The sequence below is a fragment of the Coturnix japonica genome, chromosome 7 (genome assembly GCF_001577835.2).
Source record: "Coturnix japonica isolate 7356 chromosome 7, Coturnix japonica 2.1, whole genome shotgun sequence".
Taxonomy (NCBI): domain Eukaryota; kingdom Metazoa; phylum Chordata; class Aves; order Galliformes; family Phasianidae; genus Coturnix; species Coturnix japonica.
Window position 1 is genome coordinate 6265246 of NC_029522.1, and position 17808 is coordinate 6283053.

The 17808-nt window shown below is 43.4% G+C and overlaps 1 protein-coding gene and 1 long non-coding RNA gene across 2 annotated transcripts in view; one reads left to right on the plus strand and one right to left on the minus strand.

Moving 5' to 3' along the window:
* The window catches only part of LOC107316454, a 67170-nt gene that overhangs the window by 12339 nt on the left and 37023 nt on the right, over window positions 1–17808 (minus strand). The window lies entirely within an intron of this gene.
* Window positions 1516–17724, plus strand: FRZB (frizzled related protein). Its single transcript, XM_015867939.1, has 6 exons — window positions 1516–2016; window positions 7641–7688; window positions 12588–12653; window positions 14070–14274; window positions 14522–14585; window positions 16537–17724. Exons 1-6 carry the CDS (start codon window positions 1563–1565, stop codon window positions 16645–16647), a joined length of 948 nt encoding a protein of 315 aa, XP_015723425.1. The 5' UTR covers window positions 1516–1562; the 3' UTR covers window positions 16648–17724.

Consider the following 17808-nt stretch of genomic DNA (forward strand, 5'->3'; position numbering starts at 1 on the left):
TGCTGGTTTTCTGACTCCTGTGGGAGAAAAAGAAGTAGAGGGCAGAAGACTGGCACTGGGGGGAAGAAGGAATGGTTGAATAGATTAACCCTCTGCTCCTTCTGGTGCACCAACAAAGATGTCTGTCCCTTTCCACGTCCTCTGCAGTGCTCTATATGCCACTACATGGACATACCCAAACAGAGTTGCACTGTGTTAGCAACTGCGTTATCAGACCTCTGCCAGCTGAAATCCATCTTCCTGCTCTGGCAATTCCACTGATTTATTGTTTTCTTTTTTTTTCTTTTTTTTTTTTTTTTGGAGGGGTTATACAAGAGTAATGAGGGCAGTAGTTTGGCCTTCAGATGTGCTTTGTGCTATGGTGGATTACCAGGGTTCTGGCGGGATGCTGTAACAATAACAAACTTTGTCCTTCTGTGTATTAGCTCCTCCAAGAGCAAATCCCTGCCTCAGGACCCATCCTTGCTGCAGTCTGGTTTGTTCTAGGGAATGATTTAGTATGATATTGTTGCTGTTTTGTTATTATTCTTTAATATTATGGGGCTGCACTACTGTCTCAAAGCTCACCAGGAAACCCTGGGTGTGTTTTCATCACAAAGTTAGTGCTGATCGCACACCACGCTGAGCTCATGTGGCAGTGACATGGCTGCTCCTGTTCCATGGACCTGTGTTCAGGACAGTTTCTGCTGCCCACAGTGAGGGTGCACGTTGTTTTCATCGCTAGGGAGGTGAGGCAGTATGTTCCCTGTTAACAGGAAAGATGAAGGGCAGAGCACCCAAAGCAGAGCCCCTTCCCTGCTTCCTTGATTTTGATGTTTTAGTGCTCAGCATCCACCAGCTCTCTGGCAGATGTTGAAGTCAATCTGAAGACAGTGCTACGCCCGGGAGTGAACAGTTGGAATTCTGAGCTCCCACTGTAAGTGCTGGGCGTCAGTCTGTGTGTGCACTGTGGTGCTGCAGTTGTTGCTGTTGTCCCCTCCTTGTCTGTCCTTGATAATTGCCATTGGGACCATAGCTTTCCTCATGCAGGTATTAGTTTGGAGCTTTGAACGCAAAAGCAGGCAACGGCGCTAGAACTTTTACGTTTTGGTTTTCTAAAGCAACAACCTTAAAAGCGTTCTGTGAGAACTCGAAGGAAAAGCACTTACAAGGAAAACTCTTTGTAGGCAAAGCATAGCAAACGTTCTAGACCTGCTTTGTGCACACACTAACAGGTGACACGAATCCAAAGGCAGGGCTGAGTGGCGCACTCCATCCTAAAGAACTCGGTGCTCCAGGTGCGCTCCCCGCCGGCTGCGGGACGACTCGGACTCCGCTCTCGCTCCGCACGGCGCTTCCTCCAGGACGGCTGGCTGCGAGGGGCCGCCCTCGGGCACGAGCAGCGCGGTCCCGCCGCCTTCCCCTCTCCCCGCCCGGCCCCTTTGTTCCGCCCGGCCCGGCCCCGGCCCCGGCCGCGACCCCTCCCTGCCCGCCCGCCCGGGGGCGGTGCCGGGGTCGGGCCGAGGCGCGGAGCGGAGCGGCGGGCGCGGAGCTCGGCCCCTGCGCTCGGGGCCGTCGGCGGCATGTGGCGGGGGCTGCCGGCGCTGGCCGTGGCCGCGCTGCTGCTGCTGGGGCGGGCGCCGGCGGGGCGGGCGGCGGCCTGCGAGCCGGTGCGCATCCCGCTATGCAAACCGCTGCCGTGGAACATGACCAAGATGCCCAACCACCTCCACCACAGCACGCAGGAGAACGCCGTGCTGGCCATCGAGCAGTACGAGGAGCTGGTGGGGACCAACTGCAGCCCGGACCTGCTCTTCTTCCTCTGCGCCATGTACGCTCCCATCTGCACGCTGGAGTTCCTCTACGACCCCATCAAGCCCTGCCGCTCCGTCTGCCAGCGCGCCCGCGACGGCTGCGAGCCCGTCCTCATCCGCTACCGCCACGCGTGGCCCGACAGCCTGGCCTGCGACGACCTCCCCGTCTACGACCGCGGCGTCTGCATCTCCCCCGAGGCCATCGTCACCGCCGAGGGCGCCGGTGAGTGCGCGCCGTCGAGCCGGGACCGGCCGCACAAAGCCCGGCTCCCGGCGGCTTCTCGCCCTCTTTTCTCCCCGCCGTGCCGTCTCGGGGTGGCTCCGCCGCTCGGGGGAGCCCCGAGGTGACGCTTCCCGCGGGGTAAAGGCAGCGGGTGCGCCGCAGCGACGGGCGGCTGCGGGAGCGCCCCGTGGGGGCTGCGCGCTGCTCCGCGCCTTGTGCTCGGCTGCTGCCCTGCCGGGGGCTGCGGCACTTGGCGGGGCCGGTGAGAGGCGCCCCGCAGAAACCTTCACTGGTGGGAGCGGCGGAACTGGAAGTGAGAGCGGGGCGGTGGGTGGCTGTGTCGGGAGACATTTGACCCGTACGAAAACGGTGATTTTCCGAGCCGGGGGCAGCCCCGCTGCTGTCCCGCGTTCTGTCTGTAGCCGAACCGAGTTTGCTGCTCTAAGCCCCGTCCAACTCGAGCTACAACGTAGCACTTGGTGCCGTGCCCCGGTACCTTCGACTGCTGCTAGTTATTCTCTTTAGCCGCCCTGTTCTCACCTGTCCTTCCCCCCACGCTGTGTGCTGGGGATGCCTTGCTGCAGCCTTGTAAGGGCCGCCGACCTGCTGGGCTCTTCAATACAAGTGCTTTTCTCGGCAGCGTTGAGGTGCTTTCAGAACTGTATTAAAAATGGACCCAGACCGAGCGAGGCTTGGCAAGCCTGCAGCGATTTGAAAGCAATCACATTCAAATCTGGAGGGAGGAAGTTTGGCTAAAATTGCCCCCGAGTTACCTATTTCTGAGGACCTCAGCAGTACAATGACCTCTTTGAGGGATTCCAGTGCCGGATCCATGAACACTCTCTTTCAGTGAATGAGAACCTGATGACATTCTCATTTCTGGGCTGAAAATGTTGAACCGATGCATTATGTACCAGGCTGAAAGAATCCTTCTTGAGGGAATGAAAATGCTCCTTTAGAGAGCAGAAGGAAAGATTGCTGTTTGAGGAAGAGGTAAGGTGAACACTTCCAAATTCAATTCTCCAAATGGAGCATTGCAGCCAAGCAGAAGACACAGAGAGCAAGCTGCTCAATGGCCTGAATGCAGAATGCTGCTCGTGCTTTATCTCCTGAGCACTCAGACCTCACAATGTTTGCAAACAACACCTAGTAGAGCAGGCAGAACTACAAACACATTTGTAATGGGCTTTTCTTGTAGAACAAGGTGCTTTTATATTTCAGAAGTTAAATCTTGATTTTTCGGTTTTCCAAAGGAGTATGCTACCTGCACAGTAAGACTTCTTAATCATTTTCTGTCTTCTCAAGGTCTCTGTGTTATTGGTGGTGAGGACTGATGTGTCTGCCTGATCCTTGGTGAGGTGGCAGCATGAAGGGCAGCGCACTGGGAGGGCTGTCATGGTTGGAACAGTGGCAGAGGCGAGGAATCTCTTTCCATTCCTTCTCCAAAACCAGTCTGAGTCTTTGATGAGCGAGGTGCTCCTCTGACCCTCAGGGCACACCTTGCTAGAATTCCCTCTCACCATTACATCTTGGTTTTTAGGACAGTGATGCTAAGTTGAAGATGAACTGCAGTTCGCTTGATGTTTTTCTTTTGACGTCGCAGTAAGGATGGATAGATTTCCTGTTAGTTGTCCTCCCCTTGCCTGTGGCTGTTGCCACATGAGGAGAAGCTGTGGTTGGCAGAAGCTGTGGCAAATCCCAGCAGAAAGTTCACTTTCTATTATTGAGCTGTGGGCTACACATCCTGTGTGAGCATCTCTGAGACTTCTTTCTATCTGCAGCACCAGTTGAAGAGCCTGTTTAGGGGCTTCCTCTGAGCAGGAACGAGGGAGGTATTTGTGTCTTTCTCCTTATGTTGCTTCAAGGCTGATCATACGTTGAAGATATGAAATAATCACTGTTATGTCCATGATGAAGAATTCTGATGAGGATAGTGCAAGTGCTTTGTTTAGGGCTCAGTTAGAGGAGAGCTGTGCAGCCAGAGTTAAGAGGCAGCCAACCCTCTGGGCTTGTGGTTGTCTCCAAAGCTGAGCAGGGCTGCTACACCTTGCTGCTGGCCTGCACGTCTCAGGGCCACCTTCATTCCTTGGGAAATGTATCATGTCTTTAATTTCACACCCAGTAAGTAACCAGAGTGACCGCATTAATTGCTGATGCTCAGATGCACGCACATTGAGGCCTGTGTGCTCACTCTGGTTATGTCTCTAGTGATGCATTCATTTCCACTGCCCGTACCAGAGGACAGATCCGTGGGTTGAATTTCTGTCTCTGCAGATGTTAAGATGACAATAAAGTGTGGACATGGATGAAAAAAACAGGAAAAACTCTGTACCTTGTTGCTTAGCCAGCAGGTGCGGGAGTGACTTTGCAGTCCTGGATGTTGCCCTTGGGAAGTTTTGAGTGGTGCCTCGGTAAAGGCAGTCACATCTCACCGTACCTTATTTGCTTAGATGTTTTGTTACTTGCAAGCAGCAATATTTACTCTGATTTAATTTGTGTTTTCTGTAGATAATCCAGATGCATCAGGTTACCTGGTTGCACATACTTGGAGCTCGGGGCTCACACATTTGACTCCGTAGGAGCTGGTGGGACTTTTCCTGCTCCTGTCACAAGTTGCTCTGTTGCCAGTTTTAAGTGCTTATGGATTTCAGTATTAGACAAAGTGGCCTCTGCTGCACCAAACCGCCCGCTCATCGCTGTGCATACTTTATCCCTTTGGCCCAGAATAGGAGCACTCCGTATTAATAGTTGACATAAAAATGGCTTGAAGGCACATTGGGGTTTTAGTGAGATGCTGAAGAAAAAGGAAACATCATAAACGTGTACAATAAATGTCAGAACCATTTTGTCTGATTACCATAAAACAGTGGATTAAAATTCTGCCTCTTTTTAGAAATACAACCCCTTAAACATTAAAGAATATAAAATAGGATTTAATTGACAGAGACATGTTCTTACATCTGAAACAAAGCTGTGGTTTCTCAGTGTAGTCCAAATCCTCCACATCTGCTGCCTGCCCAGATGAAGTTGTTGTAACCCAGTATTTGAATTTGGTACGGTACACTTAAAAGTGAAATAACTGTTTCCCATGCCCATTTTTCACATGTTGTTAGATTTCTGAATCAGTGGTTTCCAAACTCAAGGTCAGATGTGCTTCGACTCTTTTGACTGCATTTTTGTTTGCCTTTGGAGACCTGAATTCCCCCGGATGGCTTTATTCTTTTTCTTTTATTTTCCATTATGTGATCAGATAAGATACATAAGATGTGTGCACAAGATTAAGTTTCACCAAATTGCTGCTGTTTCCCAAAGCTCTCATCCGTATCTGTGGTTTGGAATTGTTGTTTTGTGCACTTACTATGCAAGTGGCTTTTACTATCTTTGTTAACTTTTTAAATAGCACCCCTCTGAAAAAGTATTAATTAAAACAGCTCATTGGAAAAATCAGTTTGGAATTTTCCCCCTCACTCTGAACCAAAATTTAATAGGAAGCCTTTGAATTGAAGCTCTGGATAATATTTCCTCTTTGGCAATCCCGCTAATCATCACTGACAGTTATTTCTTTCAGAAGATTGCTTTGCATAGACAAAACTTGGCTAAGAGTTCCTCTCAGAAGAGGAGCAGAACAATAGCAAGTCAGCTGCTTATTTTTTAAAATAGCTTTTTTCTTTTCTTTTTTCTTTTCTGCCTGGAGGTGTGGATAAGCCTGGTGGAGGGATCCTGTCCTCTGAGACAGCTGAGGTCAGGGGCTGTGATATCATGGTGCCTCGTGCCTGTCTAAGCTGGTGGCTGCTGATAGGGCTGGACCACCTTCCTTGTCCCTTCCCTGGTAGGTGGGAAGTGACCAAGTGGTTTGAGCCTTGTGTGGTTGATGGCCATGGAAGAAGGACTGGGAAGTTGGAAGTCTTTTCCAAGATGTTGTACAGTGGTGAAAAGTCTCCAGTTGCTTCTATAAGCCTACACTTCTCTCTCTCAGTAGAAACTGCTCATCTCATAACATATGCAAGTGCCCTGAGAAAGATGAACATCTCCTTAAGGTCAAAGCTTACCCATCCCAAGACTTCAAAAGTAAGATTAATCATGATTCTGTGATTCCATGAAGTGACACAGTGTTATCTGTTTAGTCCTCCATCATTCATCAGCAAGCACTGTGTATTGACCACAAATGCAGAGTACAAGATGCTGCACGCCTCAGCCTGAACTCAGAGAAATTGTGTGTATTTACATGAATAGCTTCTTTGCACACAGCTGAATTGCTCTCCTATTGCACAGCCAGCTGTTAATGTCACATACCCATAACAACTGGCTTGGAGTTTGGAGGAGTGATGTGGCAAATGAAGGCCTGCAGAATTAGGAAGTGGGGTGAGGATGAAGTTCATTGGAATTGGTTTTGTAAAGGGGAAGAAAATAACAAAACATGACAATTAGGTTGTGCAACTAGAAGTGGAAGAGAACAGCTGGTGGAAAACAGTTGGGTTTGGTGTTTGTTTGCAGTAGCAGTTTTATATTGCACATGTTGAGTGTTTACCACCCTTGCTGCACTGGCTTTACTTTTGAGGATGATTCTTCAGCCAGTACAAATGAGTCTTGCACTGGTAACTGCAGCTGGGGATGTCTGGGACTCTCTATTTACAGAATCTGTGATCTGCTCTTAAAATGCAGTCCACATGTCAAAGTTCTTCAGCTAAGCCAAGTATCATCCTAGTTGTATTGTAATACCAGGATTGCTGTGGATCCCGTAAGGGTACAAGAAAGACTATGTGTGATACCAGCTTTGACATCTGAAAAAGGTGAAGAAACCTTTAGCCATGCTCACTTAAAGAAGGGGATTTTATTTACAGCCTATTTATTTTCATATTTTATTTGTCCTTCTAATAAAGTACGCTACCTCTCTTCCTAGGCTTGTTTCTCATGTGTGTTTCTTCTCCTTAAGTTGTGCAAGTCTACGTGCATTAACATACACATCTTTTGGTATCAAATATATTTCTAAATCCATTAAATTGTGTGATTTAATGAAATAACAGATTTAGAATTTGAAATGTGAGGCACATTTCACATACAAACGTGTCTGAAAGCAGTTCTTTGGAAGTTTGGCACAACACCTTTTTCTCCCCTTTTATTCTTTATCTATCCTTCAAAATAATCAGCGTGTTTTCAAACCTGCTGAGGAATATGGAAAGGTCTGAAACGGTGGTTTGGCATTTCTTTCAGTGATATGATTGTGGTTGGTTTGATTTCCTCTGTAACCAAAAAAAAACCAAACCAAAAGTAATTTCTCCTTCCTCATCTAATTAAATGCAAATTCAGTGTGTGTAATTTTTAAATGCGGCAAATTCATGCCATGGATTTCCACCCTTGTCCTAAACCTGCCAGTCTCTGCACCGCTAGAAGCGGGCTATCAGTATGGTTCAGCATGTAACATTACGTGCCGTATTTAGGTGAAGCTCAGATAAGAATTAATGACAGCTCTAGAAGAAACAGGCTGGCTTCTGGAACTTTACAATCTACCTGTGTTTTAATATATTAAATATCAGAGAAAAATAAAATATCATATATGTATGCGTTGAAATAATGCAATACTAAGAATGCTAACATTTCTTTATGTGTTTTGTCAAATGGCCCAGATTTCCCAATGGATTCTAATAATGGCAACTGTAGAGGCACTGGCATCGGTGAGTACGTTATTCTGAAACTGTATAAGCTGCATGAGCACATTCTTTTGATACTTAATAAAGAGCAGCACTAATTGCTGCATAGATCTTCTGCCCTATCTTGAATCCTGTAGACTGCGCTTTTGTTTTGTGCCTGTATCTGTCATGGTAGGGTGGGTTTGGGGCTGTGAAGACTGTGTACTTCTGACCATATCAGCCGTACAATTCAAGTCACGGGGGCTGTGCAGATTTCACTACAAGTTTTTCCTTGAAGAATGGGAATGATCATTATGTGGGTTTTCCTCCTTACTGCCAAAAATGTCATTTTCTGTCCAGTGCATGCAGTTGTTTTTCCATGCAGAACTGAAAATGCAGGGAGGAGGATAATATTGTAGTCGCTGGAGGACTTTTACTAGCATACCACTATGAGTTTTGATTTAACTGAGGAGTGCTTACTGAAATGATGAGAAAGAAAATCCCAGCTCCGTAAACTGCCAAGTGACAGGGCTGGGACTGCATGCACCAAAATGAGCTTCTATAAACTTATAAATACCATTGTTGTGAGTTGCAAGGAGAGCGGGACTGAAGTTGCAGGTGTTCATTGTCACGTGCTGTGGGAAAAAGTTGGACACGTGATGTTCTTTGTGTTGGGTGTTTTAGCCAAAAGACGTTAGATTCCAGCAGACTGAGATTCAGTACCAAAGGACAATTATTTCACCTTGTAGCAAGTTGGTGAATACACCAACTCTCTCAGTCATTGGGGGTAAAAACATTGAGGATTGTGCTTTATTATGACTCAGATTTTCCAATTAAATTCCAGCTTCTCTGCAGATAACGGTAAAACTCACGCTAACCTGAGGAAATGGAGGCTGAGAGCTTGTGAAGCTGTTTTTATTCCAGCAAGTCTCCTGTTGTTTTTACTTTAAATTGGTTTTGTTTTCACTGAACAGAGTGAAATCTCTTGAGTTCCACTACTATTTGCAGGCAGCACAAAGAAAAGCAAAGCCCACTTTTGTGGCTGACATTATAGAAAGGTGGATTTGTTGCTTAAGCAAGCCAGCTAAAGGGTTTTTTTAAAATTTATTACTATTCCTTTGGAAATTTTCTTCTCCAGCTACAGTACACACTGCTGTCCAGTTTGCTAATATAAGCACCTAAATATGATTGAGCAATGCAGAATTAGATACCAAGTTCTGCTGATTTCAGCATCGATCTTCTGTCACCTTACATCACAAGTATTAGATGTGTCTTCAGAACTGCTTGCCCTCAGGGTTGTGGGATTGAAAAACTGCATCCTCAAGAGAGTGAGGATGAAGAGAAAAAGTGCTGATGAAGAGGAAGAGTAATATCTTTATCACTGGCTTTTTACTGTTGGAACACAGCTTGTGGTTTAGTGCACCACACCCATTTCAGCTGGCTTTTGTCTCTTGGAAATAAGCTAGATTTTTGTATGCTTCATGAGATGCTATTCAGGCCACTTAGAAAATTCTCCAGACTTCTTTATCTGTAACTTAAAATGGAAGCATCTGCCAGGCTTGAGCGTTTGCTTAGACTGTGCATGCACAAGTATTTAAGATGACATGTTTGTAGGTAGTGATTATAGCAGAAAACCTTCTTCCCTGTAGTTCCTTTATTTTGGTAATTTACAGGGAGAAGTTTTCCACGGTAGGGATGTTGGTATTATGTTAACATGTTTTTAAAAAGAATATTTAATGGCAAAGTCAGCAGAGATCTCAGTCCTAGTTGGTGTGAGCCTCTACTGTCTGTCTTGGTGCTTAGGCCCTAATGGAGTTGTGGTCCCTGAGCCCTTCAGACAGCTTTGGAGGAGGCAGTCAGGTTAAATGGGGCTTCCCCTTAGGATCAAGAGATGGTGAAAGCTCGGAAACATGCATCAAATAAAATTATGTTTTCTAATATTTGCATTGTGTCCCCTTTGAAAGCCACCGTAACAGGTGACGAGAGAGATGAGTTGCTTATTTTTCTGCATCTGGCTTTAGAACTGACCTTGGCAGGTGCCCTTGTGCTACTTTCTGTATTCCTAAGTAGTAATTAGAACTAATGCATTGTTTTGTAAAGTCCTTTAGAATATAAATTTGAAAAGCACAAGGACAACTGGAAGGTATCCTTCAGGGATGCACGTAGGTCTATCCATTAGTTCTAGAACAAGTAATAAAGTATATTCCCCAATTTTTATTTTTAATAGGGAAATATAAGACTATGTATTTCTGTCTCTTATTTTAGGCTGTTATTTTTTTTCTACCTGTGTCACAGAGCAAGGACTTATAGAGAGGAGAATATTAAAGCGTAAAACTTGTTGAATGTGAATGCCAAGATGCCTGATGAGTGTGGGTCAGAGCAGCACGTCTTTTATGGCGTGTTTCAAGGCAGCTTATAAAATGGGCCATAATTTGGTCTAAAGTATGCATGAGCTCCCGCAGGCAGAAGGGAAGCCAAAAATCACTTCCCTTCTCAGCCTTTATTATTTTAACACAGTCCCATACAAAAGCCTAAGTCTGTAGGATACTATATATAGGTTCCTGAGGACATGTTTGAAATTCAAGGAAACAATATCCTCTTCTTTTGAGATGTTCTCCTCTTTCCTGTATTTTTATTTTCAACTACAGAAATCCTTGCAGTCCAAAATAAATAATAATTTTGAGAAGTCCATAACCATCTTTTTATTTAATGCAGACATCTTAAAAAGAAAACAGAAGTTATTTCCCAGTCTCTTCACAGTGGATTTAACAAAATCACTGGCTGTATGCATAATTATTTTAGAACAGCGATGCATAGAAATAGGCTGTGTTAAGTCTTCTTTCACTTAAATGCTGAGTGAAGTGCAGCCAGAAGAGAGGACTGGTTGTTTAGGACACCGAGTATGAATGACACCTGAGCTGTACTTGCAGCTCACCTACTCTTCTCTGAATTAGATTTTCCTTCCAGTGGTACATTAGAGTAGATGACCACAAACACATGATACTGAGACCTGTGGCTGGAGAAGGGTGAGGCTTTGAGGTGGGCTTGGAGGGAATTTATCAGTTCACTGAGTCTGACAGAGTCCACTAGCATGCAAGTCAAAAGAAGTGGATATTTGCATTAGAATAATTGTCAGTGAAATATTGTTAGTATTAAAGAAAACATGGGTCTGGGGTTTCAGCATTAGCACTCCCGAGGTGCTAATGAAAATGTTACGTGCAGTACTGTCTCTAGCTGTCTGGAAGCCACATTGCTGGATGTGCTGCTCTTCAGCACTCATTTGTTTTGTGTTTTGAAGGTCATCCTACTGGAAAAGCTAGTAACTTTCCAATTTTAACTATACTTATGGTTCTGGAGCTGGCCTTGCTTTGTTGTTAGGTGTGTCCAAAGCACAGGTTTCAACTGCACTCAGGGCTGATGACGCATGGTGTAGGTAGATCAGAAGGCTGACCATGGCAGCCTCTCTGCATTATTCTTCCCAAATTAGAGAGCAAGCGTGCTGGTGGAACCATTGTGAGATCTAGACGACATTGCCAAGAAACTGTTGAGCATTCCTCCTTAGCAAGTGCTGGCTGCAAGCATCTGCTGAGTTTTACACTCAATGAGGTGGTTGTTGCCACAAATCAGAGGTTTTCAGCAGCTGGCTCTACTGTATGCTGGTCAATAACTTCATTCCCTCTGGCTCTCCCAGTTTTCAGTCCCACACTCTGTAATAGGGACTCATGAGTAGCTCCTTGTTTTAGTTACACCTATGCAGTCATTTGTTACTGAAAGAATTTTTAGTCCTCTGTAATTTCTTAAGGGAGTAGTCAGCACTTAAGCATTGCCCCTCCTTAAGTTGTTTCAAGTAAAATTAGCTGGGAAAATAATGTCTAGCTGAGAATTAGCTGAGAAAGTAATGTGTCTGTGGCAAAAGAGCCTGGCTTCTTACCTTTATCCCTTTCTGCTACGTGGCTTTTACCAAAACAGTGAAATATAGTCCCTGTGTCAAGTGGGTTTTTTGCAAATCCTGAATGAGCACCCTGGCCAGGCACATTTCATTGCCCATTCTTATACACAGACTCTCCAGCAGCGGCATGAGACCTGAAGGTTGTGCACTGTGTTGTATCAAAGTATGTTGGATGTAGCCCTCTACCTGTCAGTCAGATCGGTATTTTATATGAAGGAGTGTTTACAGTGTGTGTATGAAAAATGCTGCGGTGTGATGCTTTGGAACACTACTTGCTAGATTGGCATCTTTGTCTTGTTATTGAACTGCTGGAAGAAAGAACTACTGACTACATTTTTGAGTCGTTTACTTTAAAATAGAGCACTTGTTTGAGGTGTCCTCTTTAGATTGAAATAGTTTAGTTGGAGCAAACCTTAAGACATTATCTAGTCCAGCTGTCTGACCACATCAGGGCTAACCAAAAGTTAAAACATATTTAAAGGGGCATTGTCCAAATGCCTCTTAAACATTGACAGGCCTGAGATCATCCACTGCCTCTCTAGGAAGGCCATTCCAGTGTTTGACCACCTTCATGGGAAGAAAAATTTTCCTAATATCTAGTATGTATAATATTAAAAAGGTTGAAGTTCCTTTGTTTTTCAGGGCCATGCTTAGAAGCATGCATAGCAGAAAGCCATTTATCTCTCGGTCTCACCATCTTCTGACATATTTTAGCCATTGGTTGTATCTCTCGGACACCTTCAAGTGTAAAGTGAATTTTGTTGTTATGTATTTTTGCTTTCTTTTTTTAAATACAATTTTATCACTTCAGGTTTTATCCTAGAAATATTTGAGATCTTATGGACAGATTTATGACAAATCTATACTATCTATATATCTATCTATAATAAGTAAATTCAGGGGAGGGAAATTCTTGTTAGGTGTGACTAGGTTTCAGGGAGGTTATCACTGAACATAAGCTGTTTTCCTTCTAAATAAAAGTTTTTGTTTTGTAGATCGCTGCAAATGCAAACCCATAAAAGCTACCCAGAAGACTTATCTACGCAACAATTATAACTATGGTAAGGACAGCTGCATGACCAGCTCCCAGTCATCTTAGGAGATGGCTGTTTATAAGGCTACAGTCAGAGAGTTAAATAGGACTGGGAAAAATGTCACAAAAATAGCCTATGGTTTCAATTACGGATGGTTAATCCAGTAGGACTTATTACAGAAGATGTGGCCTGAAACTTTTCCAAATTCAAAACTGAGAGTGTTTATAGAAGGATAGAGGGGATTAGCCTAATATGTTAGTACAAGAGTGTCTTTGTTGACGTTGAGTGCTAGTTATTTCAGTGTCAGCATGGGCGTTTGGGATTCATGCACTTTTTTAGTGTGAAAAGTCATTTGTTAAAAATGACACTGTGGGCTCCTATGCTTGAAATTCCTTTTGGATTTACAGCTTCGATACATTCTGATTTCATAGAAAGGGATATTTTTGTTAATTTTCATGCTTAAAATCTCACCATGGCATCTAACAGGCATACTAGGCTTTTGCCTTCTTGCACAGGGAAGCCAGCAATAAACACCTTTTTGACAGTTAGTTTGTCAGTAGAACCTTTAAAAGTGCTCTACGTCCTCTATTGTCCAAATGACCCTGATCTTCTAGTATATCAGATGGTCCACTGTTACTTTTCATGGGTTATAAGAAATTAGGAATTCTAGGAGTTTATTATCTGTAATGGAAAGGCTGTTGTTTGCAAGCCATGAAAGATGTGGTATTGTCTACAGTGTGACCACTGGATTTGATTTGCATTTACATGCAACATCAGTTCACTGGTCACTGTGAGAGAGCCAAATACCTGTTGCCTTTGAAAGGCAACTTTCCCTCCTATGCAACCTATGGCAAAGAGCAAGGGAAGAAACAATTAAACAGGTCACCAGGCCAAGATCAGGAGTATTTGGTGCTCATAAGGAACAGAGCAGATTGGTGCTGGGTCAGTGGAGAGAGGGTAAAAAGTTAAGGGCTTGCCATTCAATAGAGATAGTGATACCATAAGCTTTGCTGCATATTCACGTCTCATGAAAAGATGAGACTGACAAATTAAGTTCAGATGTTAGTAATGCAAGCAGTCAAATAGAGAACAGTTGTAGCATTAAGCAGAAGGAGAACATACAAAGAATGAATTAAATACATGAAGTGGGAAGGGCAAAGAGGAGGGAATGCTAAAAAATCAAGCCCAAATTTAACGAAACACCTTTACATCTGGTACATAATTCCTGTTTGTGACTCATACTGTTTTGAAATATACTGAGCTGCCTGCAACCTCTTGCTGGATTGTGAGGTAGTAAAGAGCTGGGGGCAGGGGAGTTGAGTCCATTTGAGCCTCTGATAACGGATGGTACAAAAGGCTAATCCTAGAGGTCATCAAGAACAGCCCAGGAGCGACCTGTATTATCTGCTGCTGTTGACTGTACTTTTTGCTACTTCTTCCTAGTCATTCGGGCAAAAGTGAAGGAGGTGAAGACTAAATGTCATGATGTCACTGCAGTAGTGGAAGTAAAGGAGATTCTCAAATCTTCCCTGGTGAACATCCCAAAGGACACTGTAAACCTTTACACGAACTCCGGCTGCCTCTGTCCACCACTCAGTGCCAATGAAGAGTACATCATCATGGGCTACGAAGATGAGGAGCGCTCCAGGTAACTCTTGCAGCATAATCTTTGTGGTGTTATTTGTTGTTTGTTCTCCTGTCCATAGAGATTGCATAGTCACCAGGTAAGGCAAACTTTGTGTCATTCTGTGTGGCGCTGTAATAATATTCTCTACTCATAGGGATTGCTGTGAGCCACAAAGCTCTGCAGGCACAGAGGCATGATTCTTGCTTGTATTGGGTTCTGTAGGTCATACATGAATGCTAGGAGAGTAACAGTTTATCTCCTTCCATAGGTTACTCTTGGTGGAAGGCTCCATAGCTGAGAAATGGAAGGATCGACTTGGTAAAAAAGTAAAGGTAGGAAAAAACCTCAATGAAAGTCAAATATTGCAGATGCCATAGAACAGCTACTGAAGTTTTACAAAACGAAGGAAAAGGACAAATGCTAACTCGAGCTAATTAATAATAAGTATCAATAATTAACGTGGCTTATTACGTTACTCAGAAGTAGTGTAAGTAGATAGTAGTCAAAATCTTCATCTCAACAAAGCAGACCACAGAAGTGTTTGCCTTTGTAGGGAAACTGCCTTCTGCAGCTCATATGTACTTCATTGGAATTGCAACAGTAATGAAAAAAAAAGAAGGCTTTTCAAGTGTTTTCCAGACTAAATCAGAATTGCATTTTTCAGATTTTAATATTCTTTTAATGTAGTCATTGCAAATCATGCAAATTTTAAATATAGTTAACAAACTGCATGGATAAATGGCTGTTCTAAATTTGTCTTTCTTGCTTAGATATGGAAGGTGCACGATAAGGAAATCTTGTATTTTACATGTAGTAGCCAACTGGAAACAATACAGGAATGTTTTCTCTAATGTTTTCTAATTTTAGTGTATTCTAATGTCTTCCATGTTGTGGAAGGGCTGCCTTTTTATGCTTTGATGCACAGCAGAGTATTGGCTATTTCTACAGCTTACACAGATTTCTCTTATTTTAAAACAATTTCTCATCTGTTGTCTTGACACAGTGGTTGTACTTATGCAAACCAGTCTCTTCTGTTGAGTGCCTTCTCCAACAGTTTTAATGGTGACTGGCAGGAAAATATTGTTCTCATTAGAAATACAGGATTCTCTGTGTAAATATGGTACATCCACAGCGATTACATGAGTGAAAAGATATGGGGATCTTATTCCAAACTGTTGTTTGATTTGGCAGAACTTTCTGAAATCCAGTGCCATGGAATAAACACCAGGTTGCTGCTGCAGGCTGATCTCTGCTCAGTCCCAGTTCGGGGGTGGCAGGGTAATATATGGTTTCTTTCTTGGGAGCTCACATATTTTCTAGCTTATTGCACAGCTGTGATTGCCTTCTATCAAGCACTGGTTTCAGTCCAATTCAGTTGTTTTTCTGTCCAGTACTGGCTTCAATATGCAGATCATTTTTGTGTTAGGTCTAGTGCCTCAGCGCTGTGAAGAGGCTTATAGATAATAATAATAAAAAAAAGCAATTCCTAAACTCAGTTTTTTTTCCCCTAATTATGTGATGCTCTTTTATTCCTGCTGTACTCTCAGCTCTTATAGCTATTGATACATAGCAGGCGTGGATAAAGATTTTGAAGCTCTTTGTGCCACTATATCAGTGACTTCTGGTACAGTATTAGTGCTCGCATCAGGAAACTAGTTGAATAAAGTATAAGTTATAAAGGGCAAGAAATTGCTAATTAGGAATCTGTGGCATTTATGACTTGGTAACTTCCGGCTGTGTTATGTGAGTGTGGGGCAGAAGCTGATAAGAATGTTGTTCACAGTTGGAGAAGCCTAATGATGGCACTTCACATCACAGTCTCAGTTTTTTGTGAAGCGTCGTCATTTTTTTTCCAGTTACATTTATTATGCCTTTTTGTATTGCAGTTGCTATTGCCTGGAAAAGATAATTTTTAGAAAAAAAAAGCACTTGATTTTTTTCCCCCAGTTTCCCCTACCCACTGCACGGGTGGCTTCACTGATACATGCTTTTTAGATACTTCTGAAGACTCTGTGCTGTGCCTTGCTGTCAGCCCCTTCATTCACAGAATGCACTAACCCTGGCCAGGAAATGGATGCTCCTCTCTGTTGGAAATAATAATTCTTAATAACCTCACATTCCTCCACTGGGGCCCAATGCAGGGTATTGTGTTGGCGACAGCGGTGGCTTTTATTGTTGTTTGTAAAGCCACACAGCTACCATATTTATTATAATAATAACATTTCTTATTGATAAACTCTTAACTTCTTCTGTCATCTTTTTGCAATGCCTTTTGATATGCAGCGCTGGGATCAAAAGCTCCGCCACCTCGGCAAGGGGAAAGGAGAGCCAGGACAAAGCGATTCGGCGCTGAAGACTGGGAAACCCAGCAATGCCCGGCAAGCTCGCAGCTAGATATGAAATGCCCTACACCAAAATTCAGTGGACTATCTGTCAAGACTTCACTGTTGGAGCAGCAAAGGAGAAATTGCACTATTGCACGTTATATTCTATTGTTTACTACAAAATTATGTTTTAGCTTATATTAGTTTTTATTCTCCCTCTTGTTTTCTACCTTTTTTTGTTTGTTTGTTTTTGGATGTGTGCAAGCTCTGGAAATGATGTTTTTTTATGTTACTGACAACTGTAGAAAACTGCCCTTGTGAGATGAGGAAAGGTCAGGATACGCTGAAGTTGCCATATTAACTCGCAGATCTTTTTAGGGGGAGTACCTGTGCAAGCAGGAGATCTATTGCAGCCCATCATTAGCGACCCACATCAGCTTCCTTGGCTCAGTCCTTCTGATCACAGCCTTGGTTGCTGCTTGCAAACCTCCTTACTGGGCTGGAGTTTGTTAAGTGCATACATTTTTGAGATCATAATGGCCATATACACATGCAGGTTACAGTCACATGGCTCTTCTGGAAAAAATAATGAAGAGCAAAACAAATTTTAATAACTCTCTGGACCTTGTAGGAAACCTTATGAGTAGTTCTGCCACCGCAGAACTTATTTTATCGTACATTTCTTCTCTTATAATGGCAGTTTCTTCTTTTTTTTTTCCCCTCTTCTTTCTGCTGAGTTGTAGCAGTAGACTGCCTTACCAGGCCTGCTTCTCAGTACAGGTCTGCACTTTATCATTTTGACTTTGTGGTGTTATTCTTCAATCAGTGCCTATATAAGCAAGTGTTCAATACTCAGTAAAATACGTCCAATAAAGAAAAAAAAAATGTAGCTGTCAATATGGACCTTAGCTGACATTTGAACCAACATCATATTTTTATATTGCTGTTCAAAATCTGAAACCCCAAATCCCTTCCTTTTTGTGCTTTTATAAAATTCTTTGCAGATAGTAATAACACGTTGGAAATTAATCACTCTGTTCTTCTGTTTTTCTTTTCTCTCTTGCTTGAAAGAAATTAAAATGATGTAAATAAAATAACAGTTCTCTCCACTGTAATATACAGAGGGGAAACCACTCTGCTTAAGGTGCCTGTTGGGATTTCAGCTGTGAATGATTTCCATAGCCAGCTGTTTTCTTAGCTCACCTAAATGCATTTGGGCTGCCTCTTGTTA

What these genes read in the sequence shown, in the direction of transcription:
- FRZB (XM_015867939.1), top strand. Translation starts at nt 1,563, where the DNA reads ATGTGGCGGGGGCTGCCGGCGCTGGCCGTGGCCGCGCTGCTGCTGCTG. An exon ending in CTGTAGAGGCACTGGCATCG is followed by an intron (nt 7,689 to 12,587) that starts GTGAGTACGTTA and finishes TTTGTTTTGTAG; the next exon opens with ATCGCTGCAAATGCAAACCC. An exon ending in GACTTGGTAAAAAAGTAAAG is followed by an intron (nt 14,586 to 16,536) that starts GTAGGAAAAAAC and finishes TTTGATATGCAG; the next exon opens with CGCTGGGATCAAAAGCTCCG.